This window comes from Lacerta agilis, chromosome 7 (genome assembly GCF_009819535.1).
Source record: "Lacerta agilis isolate rLacAgi1 chromosome 7, rLacAgi1.pri, whole genome shotgun sequence".
NCBI classification, from domain to species: Eukaryota; Metazoa; Chordata; class Lepidosauria; order Squamata; family Lacertidae; genus Lacerta; species Lacerta agilis.
Window position 1 is genome coordinate 6,359,037 of NC_046318.1, and position 19,034 is coordinate 6,378,070.

Genomic DNA, 19,034 nt, shown 5'->3' on the forward strand with positions numbered 1-19,034 from the left:
TCCAGATGTAATGGGGCTGCTATAAACAGCTTATTGCGGAGGGAAATGCCTCTATATTTGAGGATATGATTAGCACATTTGTTAGCCTTCAGCTATGAATTGCCAGAAATGTGCAGGAAGCAGCTCTTCCTGGAAAGCTGAAGCCTGCAGAGCACATCCTTTCAGAAAAGTCCTCTGCTTCAATATCTGAAGTTATTTTTATATTACATTCAGAACTACAGACAGACTTCTCCCTGTTCAGATATAGAGTATGGATCTATTTTGCTCTGACCAAAGTGCAGTGATACAGTGTAAGGCTCTGAAGAATAAAATAAATAAACAATAAAAGAAAATCCACTCCACAAGTTTCCTTATAATAAAAAAAACCCTGCTGGCTGCTGAACCATTGCAGTGAAAGAATTTAAAGTGGGTTGGCTGCATTTCCCCTCAAAATTACAAAATGCCAAGTGCTTTGTATGTCAGCGTCGCGTTTTCTTCGCTTTTGTTTTCAATATAAACAGGACTCGGTTTTTGGCAGCTGATCGCGTGTCTTCTTCTCGCGGTGGAAACGCGCGTGTCGTCCTCTAGATCCGAACACACACATACAGAGAGCACACGCGTGTCATAAGCAAGCAGTACTTGCCTTTTAAATTGTTTCATCCTGAAAAAATCCAAAATAAATAAATAAATTGGGTTTTTTGTTGTTTTTGAAGCGATGTTGTTAATTTTTTCCGGATTTTACGGCCTCATCTTTTTTTTTTTTTTTTTTGCAACCCGCCTTCTTGAGGTTTATTATCTGCAGCAGCAGCAGGCAAGCGGCGCCTGCACTGTACGGAATAAACCCGCGAGCGACGGCGGAGTGAATCCCTCCCCTCGACCGGCAGGGGGCGGGGCCTATTCATGCCCCTCCTCCTCCTCCTCCTTGGCCAATCGCGAGAGGCGGCAGGGGCGGCCGTCGGTCGTCGTCGACGTCTCCGTCGTCGCGCTCCTGCTCGGCGGGCGCCACAGGTGCCCCCTTCAGAGGCCTCGCTCGGCAGGCGGGCCGCGGGGCTTCGGCCTGGCTATGGCGGAGGCCTGGTCGGCGGCAGCGTCGGCCTGGTCGGCCTCCCCGTGAGGGGCGGCGGCGGCGGCGAGGTGAGCGCTCTGAGGGGAGAAGGGCCTCGGCCTCGCCGGTTCGCCGCGAGGGAACCCGGCGCCGGGGCCTCGTCTCCCGGCCGCTGCGCCCTCAGGGGCCCCTCTCCCTCCGCGCCGCCGGGCAGGAGCAGCGGGCGTAGCCGGAGAACCGGCGCAGGGGAGCGGACTCTGGAGCCGCCCTGAAAGCGGCGCTGCTCCGCCAGGCGAGGGTGCCTCCCCACCCCGGGGGGCACTGGCGGGGTGGGGGGGGGGTGCAGAGCCTCCCGGGGTCCCTGTTTTCCAGGGGGAGCCCCGGGTTTGCACAAGGTTTTTGATTAGACCTGGGAACGTCCCGCTTTCCCTTCGGACAACGTCCCTATTTCCATCAGAGAAATGTTGGAAGGGACTCTCTCTATAGCCATCTGAAGGCAGCCCCGTATAGGGAACTTTTCCAATGTTTTGTTTTTATAGTTGTGGGAAGCTGCCCAGAGTGTATGGGGCAACCCAGTCAGATTGGGGGGGGGGGGGTTATAAATAGTAAAATTGTTGTTGTTGTTGTTGAATAGGAGGTCCCTATTTCCATCAGAGAAATGTTGGAAGGTATGCAGGGATGGAAAAGTCCCAGGAAAAGAACCCGATGTTGGGAAAGATGGAGGGCACAAGGAGAAGGGGACGACAGAGGATGAGGTGGTTGGACAGTTTTCTCGAAGCGACTGGCATGAGTTTGGCCAAACTGCGGGAGGCAGTGAAAGAATAGGCGTGCCTGGCATGCTCTGGTCCATGGGGTCACGAAGAGTTGGGCATGACTGAACGACTGAACAACAACAACAACAACAAATAATGCAGGGATGCGACTCTCTAGCCATCTGAAGGCAGCCCTGTATAGGGAACTGAGAAGCTGCCCAGAGTGTATGGGGCAACCCAGTCAGATGGGGGTAGGTATAAATCAGGGGTAGGCAACCTAAGGCCCAGGGGCCGGATGCGGCCCAATCACCTTCTAAATCTGGCCTGTGGACGGTCCGGGAATCGGCATGTTTTTACATGAGCAGAATGTGTGCTTTTATTTAAAATGCATCTCTGGGTTATTTGTGGGGCATAGGAATTCGTTCATATTTTTTTTCAAAATATAGTCCGGCCCACCACATGGTCTGAGGGATGGTGGACCGGCCCACGGCTGAAAAAGTTTGCTGACCCCTGGTATAAATAGTGAAATTATTATTGTTGTTGTTGAATAGGAGGTCCCTATTTCTATCAGAGAAATGTTGGAAGGGACACAGGGATGCAACTCTCTAGCCATCTGAAAGCTATAGGGAACTTTTCAAATGTTTTATTATAGTGGGGGGCTACGGCTGGGACCCCTGCCCCTGTGTGAAGATCTGGTCCCATACAAATCCATGGGGCAACAGCATGTGGGGTGCTGTGTGCAAGTTTCCCTCCAAAAAGGGGGCCGGGGGGCGGGGCCGGCAACTCTGCCTTGGGAAAAGTGCAGAAAAGGTGTAGCCAGATGATCAGGGCCCAGAGCATCTCCCCTGTGGTTGGAGAGGCAGTAGCAATCTGGACCTTTTTAGTTTATACAAAAGGTGACTGAGGCAGAGCATGGTAGAGGTTGGGTATTATGGTGTGGAGAAACATGGGTAGAAGATTCACAGCAGACAAGAAAGTACGGTGAACAAATATATGAAATGTACAGCACAACAGCAACTTAACACGTAAATGCAATGGGTGCAATCGCAGTTGGAATTGCCAGATTGTTTTTTGGATGTCCACCCAGTTTTTGCCTCCTTTCTTTTTTCTTGCAAAAAAAAAAAAAATTAAAGCTGAAAGTTCACAAGTTAAATGCACATAATTTGCAGGTCTGCTGTATTGTCACAGGAAGTGTTGGGGACCACTAGCGTACATTTTAAAATAATAATAATAATTTATTATTTATACCCCGCCCATCTGGCTGGGTTTCCCCAGCCATCTAGGCAGTTTACAGCATAGATAAAAAGATCAGACATTAAAAACCTCCCGATACAGGGCTGCCTTCAGATGTCTTCTAAAAGTTGTGTACAGTCGTACCTCGGCTCCCGAACGCCTTGGTTGTTGAACGTTCTGGCTCCCGAACAATCACAAACCGGAAGTGAGTGTTCTGGTTTTTTAATGTTTTTTTGGAAGCCAAATGTCTCATGGGGCTTTCGCGGCTTCCAATTGGCTGCAGGAGATTCCTGCAGCCAATCAGAAGCCGCGCTTTGGTTTCTAAACATTTCAGAAGTCGAAACAGACTTCTGGAATGGATTCCATTCGACTTCCGAGGTATGACTAGTTCTTTATCTCCTTGACATCTGATGGGAGGGTGTTCTTCAGGAAGGGTGCCACTGCTGAGAAGGCTCTCCGCCTGGTTCCCTGTAACTTCACTTCTCGCAGTGAGGAAACCAGCAGAAGACCCTTGGAGGAGGATTTCAGTGAATGATAGGGGTGGAGACACTCCTTCAGGTATACTGGACCAAGGCCAGAAACACTGGGAGCCAATGAAGACACTTTAGGACCGGTGTTATATGGTTCTAGTTGCCACTTCAAATCACCAGTCTAGCTGCCACATTCTGGATTAGTTGTAGTTTTCAAGTCACCTTCAAAGGTAGCCCCACGTAGAGCGCATTGCAGTAGTCCAAGCAGGAAATAACCAGAGCATGTACCACTCTGGTGAGATAGCGCACAGGCAGGTAGGGTCTCAGCTAGTGTACCTGATGGAGCTAGTAGAAAGCTGCCCTGGACACAGAAACAATATTAAGAAAAGTAGAAATACTCATGGAGGATACTTGGATCACTGAGTGCTTGCCATACATAATAGTTGTATGGAACCTTGGAGGCAGTGTACCAGTTGCTTTGAGAGGGGATATTGTTTTCATGCCCTGATTTTCCACTGTAAGAAATGATTTGATGTTGATCTAAATGGAACTTTTGTCTGAGCTAGCAGATCACGCAAACTACGTTCCAGGGATGGCACCTAAAGAGAAAATTGCATATAGTCAAAACACATTGGGTTCAAATTAGTCACATAATAGTGTGGCTGATGTGTGGTGTTTAGCCATTATCAGAATATTGGGAGATACAAAATTAACACAGGTGTCCATGAAAACCTACTGCATAGTGAATAAAAAGTGGATCATTATATGATTTTCAGAGGGGATCCTCTCAAAACCATTGAATGATAGCTTACATTGATATTCCTGCATCGCAGAGGGTTGGACTAGATGACTCTCAGGGTCCCTTTCTATGGTTCTGTGATTGGTTCATAGGCCATAGAGTAAAATTTACGGGTCTGGCCCTTGCCAGCACTGCTATGACACAAACATTGACCCAAAGCACCAATTCCAATGGGTCTGGTCTTCATGATTTTTGCATAGGATACTCGCATAAAATCACAGAGCACATATCTGTTTGCAAAAGTAGGTTCAAAATATGGTGCAAGTAGTCATTTACATCCTCTAAAATTTGGTTGGAGTTAAAAGTCCCACCGGAATCCACTTCCAAGAGTTCACTAATGCTTTCCCCATATTAATAGTCATGCTTATATAGTATATCTGTTTGGAAAGGGAACAGTGCAGGGCAGCTCCCTATCTTATGCACAAAGCATCCCTACCTCCATGCTGCTTGGCATCTACCTTCCAGGCTGATTTATGGTGTCTCAGAGGAATCTAGTGTGCTCTGGAACCTTTAACACATGGAGTGCATCTGAGCTGAATACCTTCCTAATTCAACATTGCAACTGAACATGCTGCACATAGTGAGAGTCAGTACTTAGACTTGAAGTCCTCAAGTGATCATAAAGTTTACTCGTTTACTTGTGATTTATTTTCTCAACTTCTCTTTCTGCCTTAGGCTCACGGCAAGGACTATTTTTGCCCATTTGGAGTTTGATTTTCCCATTTGGGAGACTGTGCAGAAGTAAGATTCAAAGGTGTGGAAATTTCCCTGGCTTGCCATCATGTCAGGTAAGAATTGATTTGGGTTTGGGTTTCTTGAGGCACTCTGACCTCAGAGATACTCAGTGGCTGCCCTGCTCCCCTTGTCTCACTTCCACCAGCTATGAGGTTGTGATAGATGTTGAAACACAGCAGGTTAATTCTCTCAGCTATTCACTGAAATTGGAGTTTTTCTTTGAAATATGGTGTAAGGTTCCTGGTCCAAATAAATGATCTAAGTACAGTAGTTGGTTATTCTGTTGAAAAAGGATTGCAGAATATGAATTGCAGGCACACACACGCTAAAAGAGTGTGGCATACTCATTTTCAATATGTTTTTATGTCTCATAACTGAGAGGAAATGCCCCCTACTTAGAGCTGATAATTATGGGGTCCAAATTAATTTTAGCAGCTGACTTAATGTCTTTTGCTACTATGATACAGGCATTAAAATTTTCCAGTTTCCATGTAAAAGGCCAGTTGAAGCTGGCCGGTAACATACAAATAGCACTCAAAAGTCTTTTTTTGTTTTGATGTGTTTATACAAAAAATTGAAACTGAATCCTATCAATACAGAAGTGCTGGGGCTTGGTTGTTCCTAGATCCAGCAAATAGGAAAGCAGCTTGTTTTGGACACCTCCTAAAAGGCCTGGTGTGTAGTTTTTGGGGGTACTGATGGATTCTAGGGTGATTTGTGACGTAAGGGGGTCTGGGTGATATGGAGTGCCTTTCTCCAGTTCAAGTGGGTTTGTTAGCTCCAGCCCTTTTGGGCCAGGAATTGCCTGGTCACAGTCAACTATGCTCCTGTTTCTGCTGTCTTTATGAGGAGCTACCTTTGAAAATGGTTTGGAGGCTCTGAGCATCTGAGATTCTGATGGGCTTTACCTTTCATGACCATGTCCTTAAATATCTGTCATCCATGCCTGTTCATCATGGAGCCCAATTCAGTATATTCATTTTGATATACAAAGCCTGAGTGGCTTGGAACCCATTTTCTATTCTGCCTGGGAATGGGGAGCCCCTCTGGGTGATACCTTTACACAGTGAAGACAGAGGATCCATGACCTACCAGATGTCCTTTTCAGTGATGGCATCCTAGTTAAGGAACACTCTCCCCTCTCCTCTCCTGCAAGATAAACCCTTTTTGCAGTTCAGCCTCCTTTTCCCCACACTCACTTGTTCCCCAGTTCCCTTGAGTCGCACGGGGCAGTGAGGGGAGGGAATCACAGGGAGGGGAGAGGTTTAAACTTTCCTCCCCGCTCCCATGATCCTATGTTATCTACCAGGAAAAAGAGGGCTGTGAGAGAAGAGAGAATGAAGTCCCTCTGGCCACAACCACCAGCATTTATTGTCCACTCGCTGCTGACAGATTACTTCCAAGAGAATCTAGGTCTGAATGGAAAAAAAAACTTGCCTACTCCTGCTTTCATTGCCATAGCCTTTCCAGGACTAGTTGTTGGCAGGTCATAAACTTAGGCAATATGCATATAACTCTTCCTCAGCTGGTCAATTCTTCCTTTACCTGTGATCCTGATGATGATTAACCCCATGCCGCAATTAATTTTTTGAACAGCTAAAGAGTGGGGTGGCAGGCTATTTGCTGGTTTGTGGGTCTCAGGTCTGCATTTGAATGTGCGCTCTGATGTGCATCTGCATTCTGGTGTGGATGTGTGCATATGTGGTCTTTTTGGGCCACATTCACTGCTGACATGTGGCCCCAAGAGGGGTTGAGAAGGAGCAGTGCAGTCCTTGTTCTCAAAAGGGCAAGAAATGGTGTGCCTCTGCTGTACAGCCTGGTTTAATGGCATAGGCAAGGGATGGCAGTGTTAAATTATGGAGAAGTTGTGACAATTATTTTAGTTTATTTATTAAATTGTATACCACGATTCATCCAAAGATCACAAGGTAGCTCACAACATAAAAATACAAAATGAGAACACAAAACACAGAATTAAAACATAAAACCAATAACACCCTCCCACAAAAACATTTAAAAGGCCATAGAATATTAATCAACCAAAGGCCAGATTATAGAGAAACATTTTCACCCGGTGCCTAAAGATACGTAATGAAGGCGCCAGGCAAGCCTCGCTGAGGAGAGCATTCCACAAAAGGGAATCATTAGGAATAAGAAATAACTAGTTCAATAAATGTAGCCAATTAGCAAACGTAATATTTTACACCAAATATGTGCCTACAGTACAGAACTGCATTATTTTATATCAATTGATTGGTCATGCCTACCCTCATATTTTTTGCAAACTATAGTTTGTTGAGGGTGGTGAGAATTTATTGTTATAGAGACCTGCTATCTCTGCAATGGTATACTGGTTTTATTCTGCGTTAAATTTTATTTTCATGTACTTTTACTTGTAAAGCACCCAGGAAACATTCGTTACTGGGTGGCATATAAATACAATATTGAAAATAATTTTCTCATCAGTTTCCTGCTAATTCACCCTATGCCATTTATTTTTAGGTGTATGGCTTAGCAAAGGCAGGTAGTGCACTTAATATCCAGAACGTCACCTACAAGAGAGGACCAATTCTATATTGGTGGTGTGATGAATATGCCATTGCATCAAATCTCCGTGATTCCAGCCCGGGATGTAACTTTTTCCAGAGTCTCTAAGAACAAGGTGAAAGAGAAAGAACAGGTATTGTGTAATACTTCTTTATTTTTCTTTTGTTTAGGAGATTTCAGGTCTCTACGCTTATCATTCTTACTGCGTTTTGTATATGCTTGTCAATAACCATTCTGTGTGAAAAAATGACAACAATTCTTTTTAAAAGGGGGGTGGGTGAGAATAAGATTTGTTTCTCGTTACTTCTTTTTGAGAAACCTATGCTTGCTCTTAGTAATCAAGAGTTTTGAATGTTTATCTGCGCCTCTGGGGATGTTAGAGTTTCATTACTATTTGTCATGGATGAGTTTAGCCACATCTTTGTGGATAGGTTTTTAACTCTTATTCATAATTAAGTAATTTAATATATTTTGTGGTCATGTGGTGTCATACTATGGCTGTGTATCATTAGGTAGTATATGGACTATATAGGTTGTTCACACCCTCAACAACGCCCATCAGGTTTTTTGGGGGGCTCCCTCACATATTTTATTGGGGGGCTCCTATGCTTCTGCATAAGCATGCACAGGCCTGGTTCTGTGAGAGCAATGTCAGTAGTGAACATGTGCTGATCAGCTGAAGTGTCTTGATCCTGCCACATCATGAACATTGGTAGCTGGAGAGGGAAAGTGGAATGATGGCGATTGTTACCTTAGGCTTGCCAATACTCTGGGTTCTCAATTACTTTGATGGGGAGAACAAATGGGAATTGGTTCCACAATGCACTGAGCGCTGGAGTTGTTGAAGGAAGGTATTTGTGGTGCCAAAGGAGGAAGTGCCTCTGAAGTGAACAGCACAGAATTTGCAGTAGGCATGCCAAGGGCCGGGGCTGAGTTTGGGTCTTGCCATGTATACATGAATTCCAACATTATGACGGGGGCGTTCTTAAACTGATTGGGATTATCTGTGTGCTTTGGGACACAACTTGGAAGAGCAAAGTGCCCTCTCCCCCCCCCCCTTGCTTCTCTAATCATGGAGCATGCTGTGTGCCCTCTCATGAGTTCTGGGCTCCTAGATAGCCATTTTCCCTGGGGGTGGAGGTTCCTTACTTGGGTCGTTTGTTGGGTGGGCTGTGTGGTGGATGGCTCTGGAGGTTTGAAGTATCCTGAGAGCTGTCGTTTATTTTGGGGGCATGTCAGAGACTTGTTGCAGAGGTAGATTTAGGAGAGCATGACTGGTTCATTTGCACTGGGCGCGGAGCTTCATGTGGCGCTGCAACTATGATTTAGAATGGAGAGCGAGAGGCGGGGTGTGTGCCGAATTTTGGCATTGCTGAAAGGGATGTTTTGCAGTTCAGATTGTATTTGGTTATGTCTGTCTACATGATGATGATGGCAACATTCATTCATTCATTCATTTATTTCCTGCCCATCTAGCTGGGTTTCCCCAGCCATTCTGGGCGGCTCCCAACCGAATATTAAAAACACGATACAGCATTAAACATTAAAAACTTCCCCAAACAGGGCTGCCTTCAGATGTCTTTTAAAAGTAAGATAGTTTCGATAATGTAGACTTTGGGGATTGTGGGTGGGAATGTCCTTGAGCTAATGATGCAAAAGATCAAAATATACTCTGTACTGGAACGGCACCCCACTTTTGTGCACAGCACATTCCATTTTCATCCGCCCTGAGTGTGCAGTTTGGAAGGCAGAGTGAATATGGGGCCGGGTGGGCTCTAAGGTTGGAGAGGTTTTGACCTTGGAGTTTTTAGTCCAAGTATTGGGAAAGCCATATCCAAAATCACGGTACTGCTTCTGATATACCTTACCACCAGTCAGTGGCCATTATTGAGCCATAAGGTTTTTCAGCTCACCTCCCAAATTAGATTCTTGCAGAGAGAGCATGCAATCATGTATTCTAGAGAAGTTTATAAAAAAATTTAAAAAACTGGAAGGAGCAAGGAAACCATTAAAAGTGCTAAATTGTACTCAGATGGAGAAGGTGCTGCATTTCATTAAACTAAAAACATTTGAGAAATGAAGAAGGTAGACAAGGTGGACGAACTCCTTGTTATTTTACTGAAAAAGAAGCAAAATGATCTCATTCCACCACTGCAAAAAATGTAGCCAACAACTAAGGAAATAGCAGGGGGATTTCTTAATTTTAACAGCAGATTCTATGCTCTGGAAAATTTATTGGCAGACAAGATTAGAAATTTTGTAGCAAAGGTAAGACGTTGCTCAATTCTCAGAAGAAGAGATTACAAGAATCTGTAGCAGCAGAAATATTAAAGTAGACTATTACAAAAATTAAATCATAAGAACATAGGAAGAGATTGCTGGATCACAGCAGTGGCCCGTCTAGTCCAGCTTCCTGTTCTCAGAGTGCCAGTCAGATGCCTTGGGAAACAAGCAGGACCCAAACACAAGAGCACCCCCACCCCACCCCCAATAACAGTTTCCAGCAACTGGGATTCAGAAGCTTGACCATGGAGGCAGAGCATAGCCATTGATAGCCCTCTCCTCCATGAATTTCTCCTGTCCTCTTTTAGACCCATCCAAGTTGGTGGCCATCGCTGCCTCCTGGGGAAGGGAGTTCCATAGTTTAAGTATGCACTGTATGAAGAAGGATTTTCTTACCTATTCTAAATATTCAAACATTCAGCTTCATGGGCGGTCCCTGAGTGCTAGTGTTGTGAGGGGGGGGGGGAGTTTCCCTTATCTACTTTCCCTAATCTGCTTTCCACATTCTATGCATCATTTTATACACTTTTCTCTAAACTTAAGAAGCTCCAGATGTTGTAACGGTACCTTTCCTCATTGCTCCATCTCCTTGATAATTGTGGTTGCTCTTTTCAGCTCTGCAATATCCTTTTGGAGGTGAGGCAAACAGAACTGTACAAACTATTCCAAATGTGGCTGCACCATAGCTTTGCATAACAGCATTATGATATTGGCAGTCTTATTTTCAGTTTCATTCCTAGTGATCCCTAGCACGGAATTCAACTTTTTCAAAGCTTCTGTACACTGGGTCAACATCCTTATTATGACCTCAAATTCTTGTCCCCGGTCACGCACCGCCATGAGAATTAGGGGAGGGGGGGTATTGCCCCAATCTACGTCACTTTACACTTGTTGATGCTGAATTTTTTTATACAGCGGTACTTCGGTTTACAAACTTAATCTGTTTCGGAAGTCCGTTCTTAAACCGAAACCGTTCTTAAACTGAGGCACGCTTTCCCTAATGAGGCCTCCCGCCGCCAGTGCCCTTCCACTATTCAGATTCCGTTCTTAGACTAAGGTAAAGTTCGGAAACTGGAACACTACTTATGGTTTTGTGGAGTTCGTAAACTGAATCATTCGTAAACAGGACTGTTCTTAAACCGAGGTACCACTGTACTGCATTTCGCTCAGTTTGGAGAGTTCTCTTTGGAGCTCTTCACAATCTCTTTTTGTTTTAGCCACCCTATAAAGATTAGTATTAGCAAACCTGGCCACTTCACTGCTCATCTCTAACTCTAGCTATGGGCAAGTTAGAAAGCATGGGGCCTAGTACTAATTCCATCTTTCACATCCCTCCATTGGAAAACTGTCCATTTATTCAGATCTCTGCTTTCTGTTGCTTAACCAGTTCCTGATCCACAAGAGGACCTGTCCTCTTACCCCATGACTGCAAAGCTTACTCAAGAGATTTTCACAAAGTACTTCGCTGAAAATCCAAGTACATTATGTCAACTAGGTCACTACTAACTATATGCTTGTTGACACTCTCAGAGACCTTTAATAGATTAGTGAGACAGCACTTGCCCTTGCAGAAGCCATGCTGGTTCTGCTTCAACAGGGTTTATTCTTCTATGGGCCAGACATTAAACTAACTGGCCTGTGATTTCCAGGATCCTCGGGATTCCTTAAAAAAAAGATGTTACATTAGCTGCTTTCCTATCCTCAGATATGAGGTTTGATCTTAGGGACAAGTAACAATTTTTTGTTAGAAGTTCAGCAATTTAGAATGTGAAATTGCAGAGGGAGAGGGCAGAATGGAAACATTGTAGGGTTGTTGTTGTTGTTGTTGTTGTTGTTGTTGTTTTAAATCCTTTATTGGGACATTTGTTAAATGCTATAAGATTTCCCAGAGACTTGAAATATATCATACCTTATAGCTGTAGGTAAACAAGGGAAACAACTTATACTTTCAGTCCAATAACTCTTCTCAGCCAATATCTTAAAATCTGGTTATTTGTCTAAGAGACTGTAATTAGTAAATGGATCACAGATATTAAATGGGTCTACTGACAAGACTTCTTTAATTTTGTTTTAACAATTTGTATACCACTTAATCACAGTCATCTTTAAGCAGTGCTTTCATACAACAATGCAGTAGTAAATATAATTCATGTTGTTAAAAAACTAAAAAGGCAACAGGGCTATTTTTGGATGCTGAAAAAAATTGGGCATCAAAATAGAACATCTGCACTGGGTTTTGGAGAAGGTTGCCATAGGAAGCAAATGCATACAATAAATTATAGGCTATCCTGGCTCCTTTAATTGTACTATTTTGTGATGTCAAATCACTCATTCCATTATCACTGTCAAAACTAGGAAGGGAAAGAAAACAGGTTCCACCAATAATCAAATGGCTATTTATAAAGATGTAAACTCATCGCATGGGATGCAGGTGGCGCTGTGGGTTAAACCACAGAGCCTAGGGCTTGCTGATCAGAAGGTCAGCGGTTCAAATCCCCACAACGGGGTGAGCTCCCGTTGCTCGGTCCCAGCTCCTGCCCACCTAGCAGTTTGAAAGCACATCAAAGTGCAAGTAGATAAATATGTACCGCTCCGGCGGGAAGGTAAACGGCATTTCCGTGCGCTGCTCTGGTTTGCCAGAAGCGGCTTAGTCATGCTGGCCACATGACCCGGAAGCTGTACGCCGACTCCCTCGGCCAGTAACGCGAGATGAGCGCCGCAACCCCAGAGTCAGACACGACTGGACCTAATGGTCAGGGGTCCCTTTACCTTTACCTTTAAACTCATTGCTACCATTTTCTCTCTCTACACCCATGTGTACTGCTCTGGATAATGTTCTCTCTGTGTATAACAATTCTCATGTATTGTACCTGAAAACATACATGTTATTTTTCTTGCAGGCTAGTGTTTCAACCTCTGTTTCTGCTCCTCGCATCTTCTGTCAAACATCTGTTACACCAACCAGTCAGGATATATGCAGGTAAAGTACTGGTTGTGTTGTTGCAGTAAAACATTACTTTCAGTTTTACACATGATGGCTATTCACATACATTCTCATGTTGTCAGAGATGAGATGCATGGATTACAATGCAAAGCAAGTATCTCAGACACCTGACTCCTCCGATATGCCGCCATTTTTCTAGTGTTTTCAAAATGTAAAAACAGAAACGCAACAACAGAAGTGCCTTTCCAAGCAAAAAAGACACAGGAAAGTTAGCAATCTTGGAGTATACTGTTAAGGGCTGGCGTTGTTGTTAAGGTGGCACAATTAGTGTGTTACATTGCATGTCATGCCAATTTCCTATAAATCAGAAAAAGACTGCCTACCTGTGGAATATAAAAGCACAACAAATGGGGCGTTCAGGCCAGAATTCAAGGTAAAAGCACGGAAGAGCTTCTTCCTTTTTTCTCTTTAAATAGATTCCCTATTCATATTACATATATTTTTATTTACAAGATTTGCCACACATCAGGCCTCCACGATGGCTAACACAATATACATAAAGCAGTAATAAGATTTCTTTAAAAGCTTGTGGTGACTTACAAAACTCTAGGGCAGGGGGTGTCAACGTGGTGCCCTTCTGATGTTGTTGGACTACAGCTCCATCAATACCAATCAGCATGGACATGGGTAGGGATGATGGGAGCGGTAGTCCAGTAGCTTCTGGTGGACATCAAGTTGGCTCTCCCTGCTCTGGGGGACAGTGATGGAAATGCCCACTCTAAGCTTTAGGTGTTTCTGTTGCTGCTGTTGCAGCTGCTGGTCTTTGAAAGGTTACTTGGCGACCCTAAAGGACAATCCTTCTCTGAAGTGTGCTGTCTTACAACCCAGGGCCAGGTAGGATCAGATGTTTTTAGTCCCTGGGACTAGTGCATATGCTTTGCACTACTGTTACCTGCTGCTGTTGGTTTTATTTTGGTTTATGCTGTTGTTGGTTTTATTCTGATTTGTATTGTACTTCTTTCTTACAGTTTAGTTTTTTACTCTAAACTGCCCCGAGAACCTTGATTGTTGGGCATAATACAAATAAATTAAATAAAACCATTATCCTCGGCTGCTTTCCCCCCAGTGGGGATTGTTTCTGATCTTGGAGCTTCACTAGGAGAACAGCTGTTAAGAGTACTTTTGGAGGGTTCAGCAGTCCCTGCCCACACATGCTGTGCTTTGAATGGCATGTTCACATCGCTTAAAGGAAATTGGCATGGCACACATGGCATCATATTGATTTGTCTGTTTAATGCTACTGTTTGCCACTTCTGTTCTGCTTGCTATTTGTCATTCCCACACTAGCTGAAATTGTCATTTCTTCACGTAATTGTATGCATACTTTTTATAATTGTTTTTACTTTCTGTGCTTTTATTCCACTGTTCTGCATGCAGTTCCAGTGCAGTGTGTTCTGAATGTTGTCATCACAGTCCAGTGCAATCTGCTGTTGTCTTGAAAAATCCTGTCTCCCAGAATTCTCTGACTCAAGGGGCCACTGTGACAGTAATCTGTCAGGATATGGTGCAGGCTTCCAAGAAAAAGCTCCATGGGCATGATTGTGGCCATGTTCTCAAGTCTAAGAATGGAAAAGCTATCCAGTCTCTGAAATTCTCCAAGTCTCTCAGTGATATGGACCAGAAGGCTCAGAGTGCATTCAAGAGCTTTCACTACGCAGAACGAACCTGTTCAGAAGGCAAACTCTCACAAGCCCAGGAGCAGTGTTTAAAGCTTAACACATTTTATCACAAGGAGAAGAAAACATTCAACCTCAGGCCCTTTAATTTCAGTAGCTCCAAACTCTCTTATTTCCAGACTCTTTCCACCAATTACTCTAGCGCTTCTGGGGCTAGTGCAGTACACATTCCTCTCCTGGAGGAGAAGTGTGAAGGTGAAACGTCCCGGAGCAAAAAGTTGCTGCACTACCTTTTCTCTTCTCGTAGCTCCAGCGCCAGCAGTCATGAATTGGATAACAACTCAAGCTGCCTCCAACCAAAGAAATCATCCAGTGTGGTGGTAGAGAGCACAGGTTTCTGTTCAGATGACATGGGAGATGATGATGTCTTTGAGGACAGTTCCTCTGTGAGGCTGAAAATTACAGAGCTACGGGCACCACTCTGTTCGGTTGAAAAGGATAGTGACCTAGATTGCCCTTCCCCCTTGTCAGAAATGTCCCCCCCGCTTTCCCCTGTGTCTGTATCTGGGGATGCCTGCAGGTCGGTTTACAAAGCACCATCTTTTTCTTCTACCCTCTCCCAACTCTGTTGTAGTCTACTCTGTCCCTTGTGTTTCCACTCTTGCTTGCTTCAGCACATGCAATTTTAAGACCATGCTGCTCTCCCAGCTTACTGATCTTTCCTTTTAGTATAACTTCCTCTTGAGTTAGTAAACTCTTTGAAAAACCAAATCAATTGAGTGGCCAAGGTAAAACCCATAAATACCCAGGTGAAGCCATAAATAGCAAAAGAAAGTGGGCTACTTGTGCGAAAGACGAAGGTGAACTTACAGACTGAAAGAACTTAGAAACGAGGTGGGTGCAGTCCTGCACCCACTTACCTAGGAGTGAGTTCCATTGAACTTAACTGGACTGAGTTACAGGTGAAACTCGAAAAATTAGAATATCGTGGAAAGGTTCATTTCTTTCAGTAATTCAACTTAAAAGGTGAAACTAATATATGAGATGACGTGCAAAGCAAGGTATGTCAAGCCTTTATTTGTTATAATTGTGATGATTTTGGCGTACAGCTGATGAGAACCCCAAATTAACAATCTCAACTTTGGGGTTTTCATCAGTTGTACTCCATAATCATCACAATTATAACAAACAAAGGCTTGACATATTTCACTTTGCATGTCATGAGTCTATCTCATATATTAAACTCCAGTAGCTAATGAAAACAATTGCTTACATAAATGGAATTTTCAACGATACTCTAATTTTTTGAGTTTCACCTGTAGGTATATACAAAATTGCTCCATAAATGGGTCTTGGGATCCTAGCCACATAGTCAAAGACATACTAAGGCTTATCTGAAATCTCTCCTCAAAATTCACTTGGTCCCACGTGGTAGGGTAATCTAATCAGGGTGGTTGGGGTGAACGAGTTTAACTTGGAATGGGGGAAGAGACATTTAGGCATGTTTAGTGTGGCACCAGAAGTTCTTTTAAAAAACGCCACTTGTGGTGGCAACCAGAAGAGCTTCAGCCACCTTTCCAACCCCCAGGATGTGCTTCTAGAATAGCGCTCACGTTGTATGCTGAAACAAGCTGAACTGGAGGAGTTATTCCAGTCTTACAGTCAGCACAACGTTTGGCGTATTCCTTAGAGAGAGGTTGTGCTGCATGGCCAGCGGTCTGAAGCCTATTTAAGAAAAGAAGTTGGAGACTGGTAATTGCACTTCTGTTTCCTTTCTCCAAATAGCCTCAGGTGTTGAAGGAGAGAGAAAAAGGCTAGCACAAAAAGCAAATTCTTTCTTGACTGCATGTCTTTCTTGCCACCTGTCTCTGGAGGCAATAAAGAAATATTGGAGATCTTGGGAGAAGGGGAAGTGGATATTGTCACTTTGTACAAAGTTTCAACAAATCCAACGCTCCCTCCCTCCCTTCTTTATTCCTTTCAGAGGCAACCAACAGATATCACTGAATCTTCCAGTGTGTAACAATTTATATTTTAGGACAATCCGTGTTTTTTTTCTTTGTTCCAGTACTTCTGGACAGAGAGTCAGTCTACCTAATAGAAATATTGTGGAGGGAGATCTTCTTGGATCCCCACCAGTAGAGAAATCATTCTGTTTGTTTATACTTCCTGTGACACCAAACATAATTAGTAACTTTACTGTGCATGAATCTCTTCTGGCCTATGACCTGTCATTTGGCATGGTATCATGGCTACATTGAGGACTCATCCACACGTCTGTTTGTCCCATGATTTCTAGTCATGGGTCCAATAAGCTCTCTTTTTTTGTCCCACCCTTTTCCCTGGCAAAACCTGCTGTTTCCCTCCTGGTAAGCAAAAGTGACCCACATGCCAAGAAACTAGCATGGTGGCCTTGCCCCACCCGGCAAGCCACTTTGGCTGTGCCGTTGTAGAATTCAGTAGCACTTTCAATTAACCGATTCCCCAAAAGTAGAGGACTTTATTTCCTCTGTCTGAATAAGCATGTTGTAGCTGGGCATACTATTAATCTGTTTCCTGAAATAATTTAAGTAAAAGTATTGTAAGTGGGTGGAATTGGGGGATGACGACATTGCATTTATTGAATGTAGTGCTCACATACACATAGCACAACATACATTATACACACTCGCGCATGCTCTGTGGCACATGTGCTCTAACTGCTAGGTGGCCTGTTTAGGAGTCTGAAGGGAGGAGGAGGAGGCAGGAGTGGAGCTGTGGTGTCAGCAGCAGCATGCTGCTCAAGGTGGAGGAAGAGTTCTTGCTGCTCATTTTTTCTCAAAAGGTTCTGTCTTCTGCCCAGGCTTTTGTACTCTTCCCTAGGGAATCAGTTGCTCACGCCCCCTTCTTCGACACACTAGATCACAGGTTGCCAGCACATGGTCAGAAACACCTTAGTCCCATAACATCAGTGATCAGATACAGGGTCAAATCTACTAGGAAACTAATGAATCTTAATCTTCAGTGCCCTTAATCCCAGAAGCACTGGGATTAAAAATCTTGCTTTAAAAAGTGCATTGTGCATGTATATAACATTATCCTAATTTCCCCTAATTTTCACACACCCCCTCAAAAAAAAAAAAAAATAGAATAGTTGGAAGGGACCAGAAGGATCATCTAGCCCAACCTCCTGCAGTGCAGGAATATTTCATCACCTATGGGACTCAAAGCCATGATAGTGAGATTAAGACCCTCATGCTCTACCAACTGAGCTGATACTCAAAAACGATAAAGCATAGGAAAGTTTTATTCACACCAGTGACTTTGACATGCGAGTACAGCAATTTTAATCAAAATGTGAGATGTAGTAACTAAAACAGAACTGGTGATCTGTCCTGGAACAAACCCACTGAAGAAGTTAGCAGTGGTTACCCAGACCTTGCTGCTGGTTTCAAAGGGACCCCCCCCCCCCCAATACCAGTTCAAGCTTCAGGGCCCCAAAAATGTAGGTCCACCACTAACCTTGGTGTGTTCTTTTGGACTGAGGTCACACATACAGGAGCCTGACTGAGTGCTGTTTCTTACAGTTGAGAGGAGATGAGGCCTCTCAGACTTGGGCATCTTCAGCCAGTTTTGTTGTGTTGGAATACCAAACATGATGAACTAACATTGCCTGTTGCTTCTTTCCTAGTAGTAGAGCGAACTTTTCTAAGCCAAGCAGCATTCATTCCTCGCTCATTTACAATTGATCCATATTACATTGAGGATATGAAAGGCTAATATACTTTGAGAAGACTAAAGGTACAATGTTGTAGGAATATAATTGCAGTTTATAAAGAAAAGATGGTGTTTATACTTTAAAAGTTTGAGTGGGAAGCATTGGGGGCTATGTGCAAGGGAAAGAACATACATGAAAACATACCCCATAAACACATACCTCACTTATTTAAATGTGTATTATGTCCTGGTAAGTAGTGCAGTAAGTAAGATATTAATGTCCCTGTAGAAAGATGGAAGTATTATAATTATTTTGCCCACCCTCTCTTGGTTACCAGTTCTTTTCTTGACTTTATTTATCCCACCTCTTGAGCTTTAGAAAAGCTAGAAAGGCAAAACAGTGTCTCGTGCTTACGTAGTGTTATGTGTATATAGCATATTTGTATTACTGTATCTGAACAGAAATCTTCCTTGCAGTCCTTTGGGGATCTGTACTGGCTAGCCATGCATGATCTTCAATGTATATAACCCCTTCCCATATTGCTTCACATGTAATGTTAAGTCAAAACATGGTGTAGCATGATTGAGCAAATTTGCAAATTCCTGGAGCGAAGATTGTGGCTTCATCTCTTGTCACTACACCTCAGTTCCTCACACTTCCCTCCTGCAAAAGTTAATTCAGGCACCAGGCACTGGATTCTGCCCTGTATCTTACATTTTGAAGACTGATGCAAATAATGCAGTCCCCTTAACCTCCTTTAGCACACCTATGGGTTCCTTATCATCCAAGGGTCTGATCACCTCCCTAGACATTCTCCTGCTAATGTACAGTGGTGCCCCGCTAGACGAATGCCTCGCTAGACGAAAAACTCGCT

At 43.7% G+C, this 19,034-nt stretch overlaps 1 protein-coding gene across 4 annotated transcripts in view; it reads left to right on the forward strand.

Annotated features, from left to right (window-relative positions):
- Window positions 1–1,054: 1,054 nt before the first annotated feature.
- Window positions 1,055–19,034, forward strand: part of LOC117049532 (E3 ubiquitin-protein ligase MARCH8-like) — a 30,317-nt gene continuing 12,337 nt past the window's right edge. For 2 of the 4 annotated variants that reach the window (XM_033154276.1, XM_033154277.1), the window contains exons 1-5: window positions 1,055–1,113; window positions 4,954–5,066; window positions 7,516–7,693; window positions 12,744–12,823; window positions 14,225–15,043. In XM_033154276.1, coding sequence (XP_033010167.1) covers window positions 7,601–7,693; window positions 12,744–12,823; window positions 14,225–15,043 — 992 coding nt within the window. In that variant the 5' untranslated portion in view covers window positions 1,055–1,113; window positions 4,954–5,066; window positions 7,516–7,600. Of the gene's footprint in view, window positions 1,114–2,008; window positions 2,028–4,953; window positions 5,067–7,515; window positions 7,694–12,743; window positions 12,824–14,224; window positions 15,044–19,034 lie in introns of those variants that run through there. The other 2 variants (XM_033154274.1, XM_033154275.1) reach the window with 2 other exon arrangements.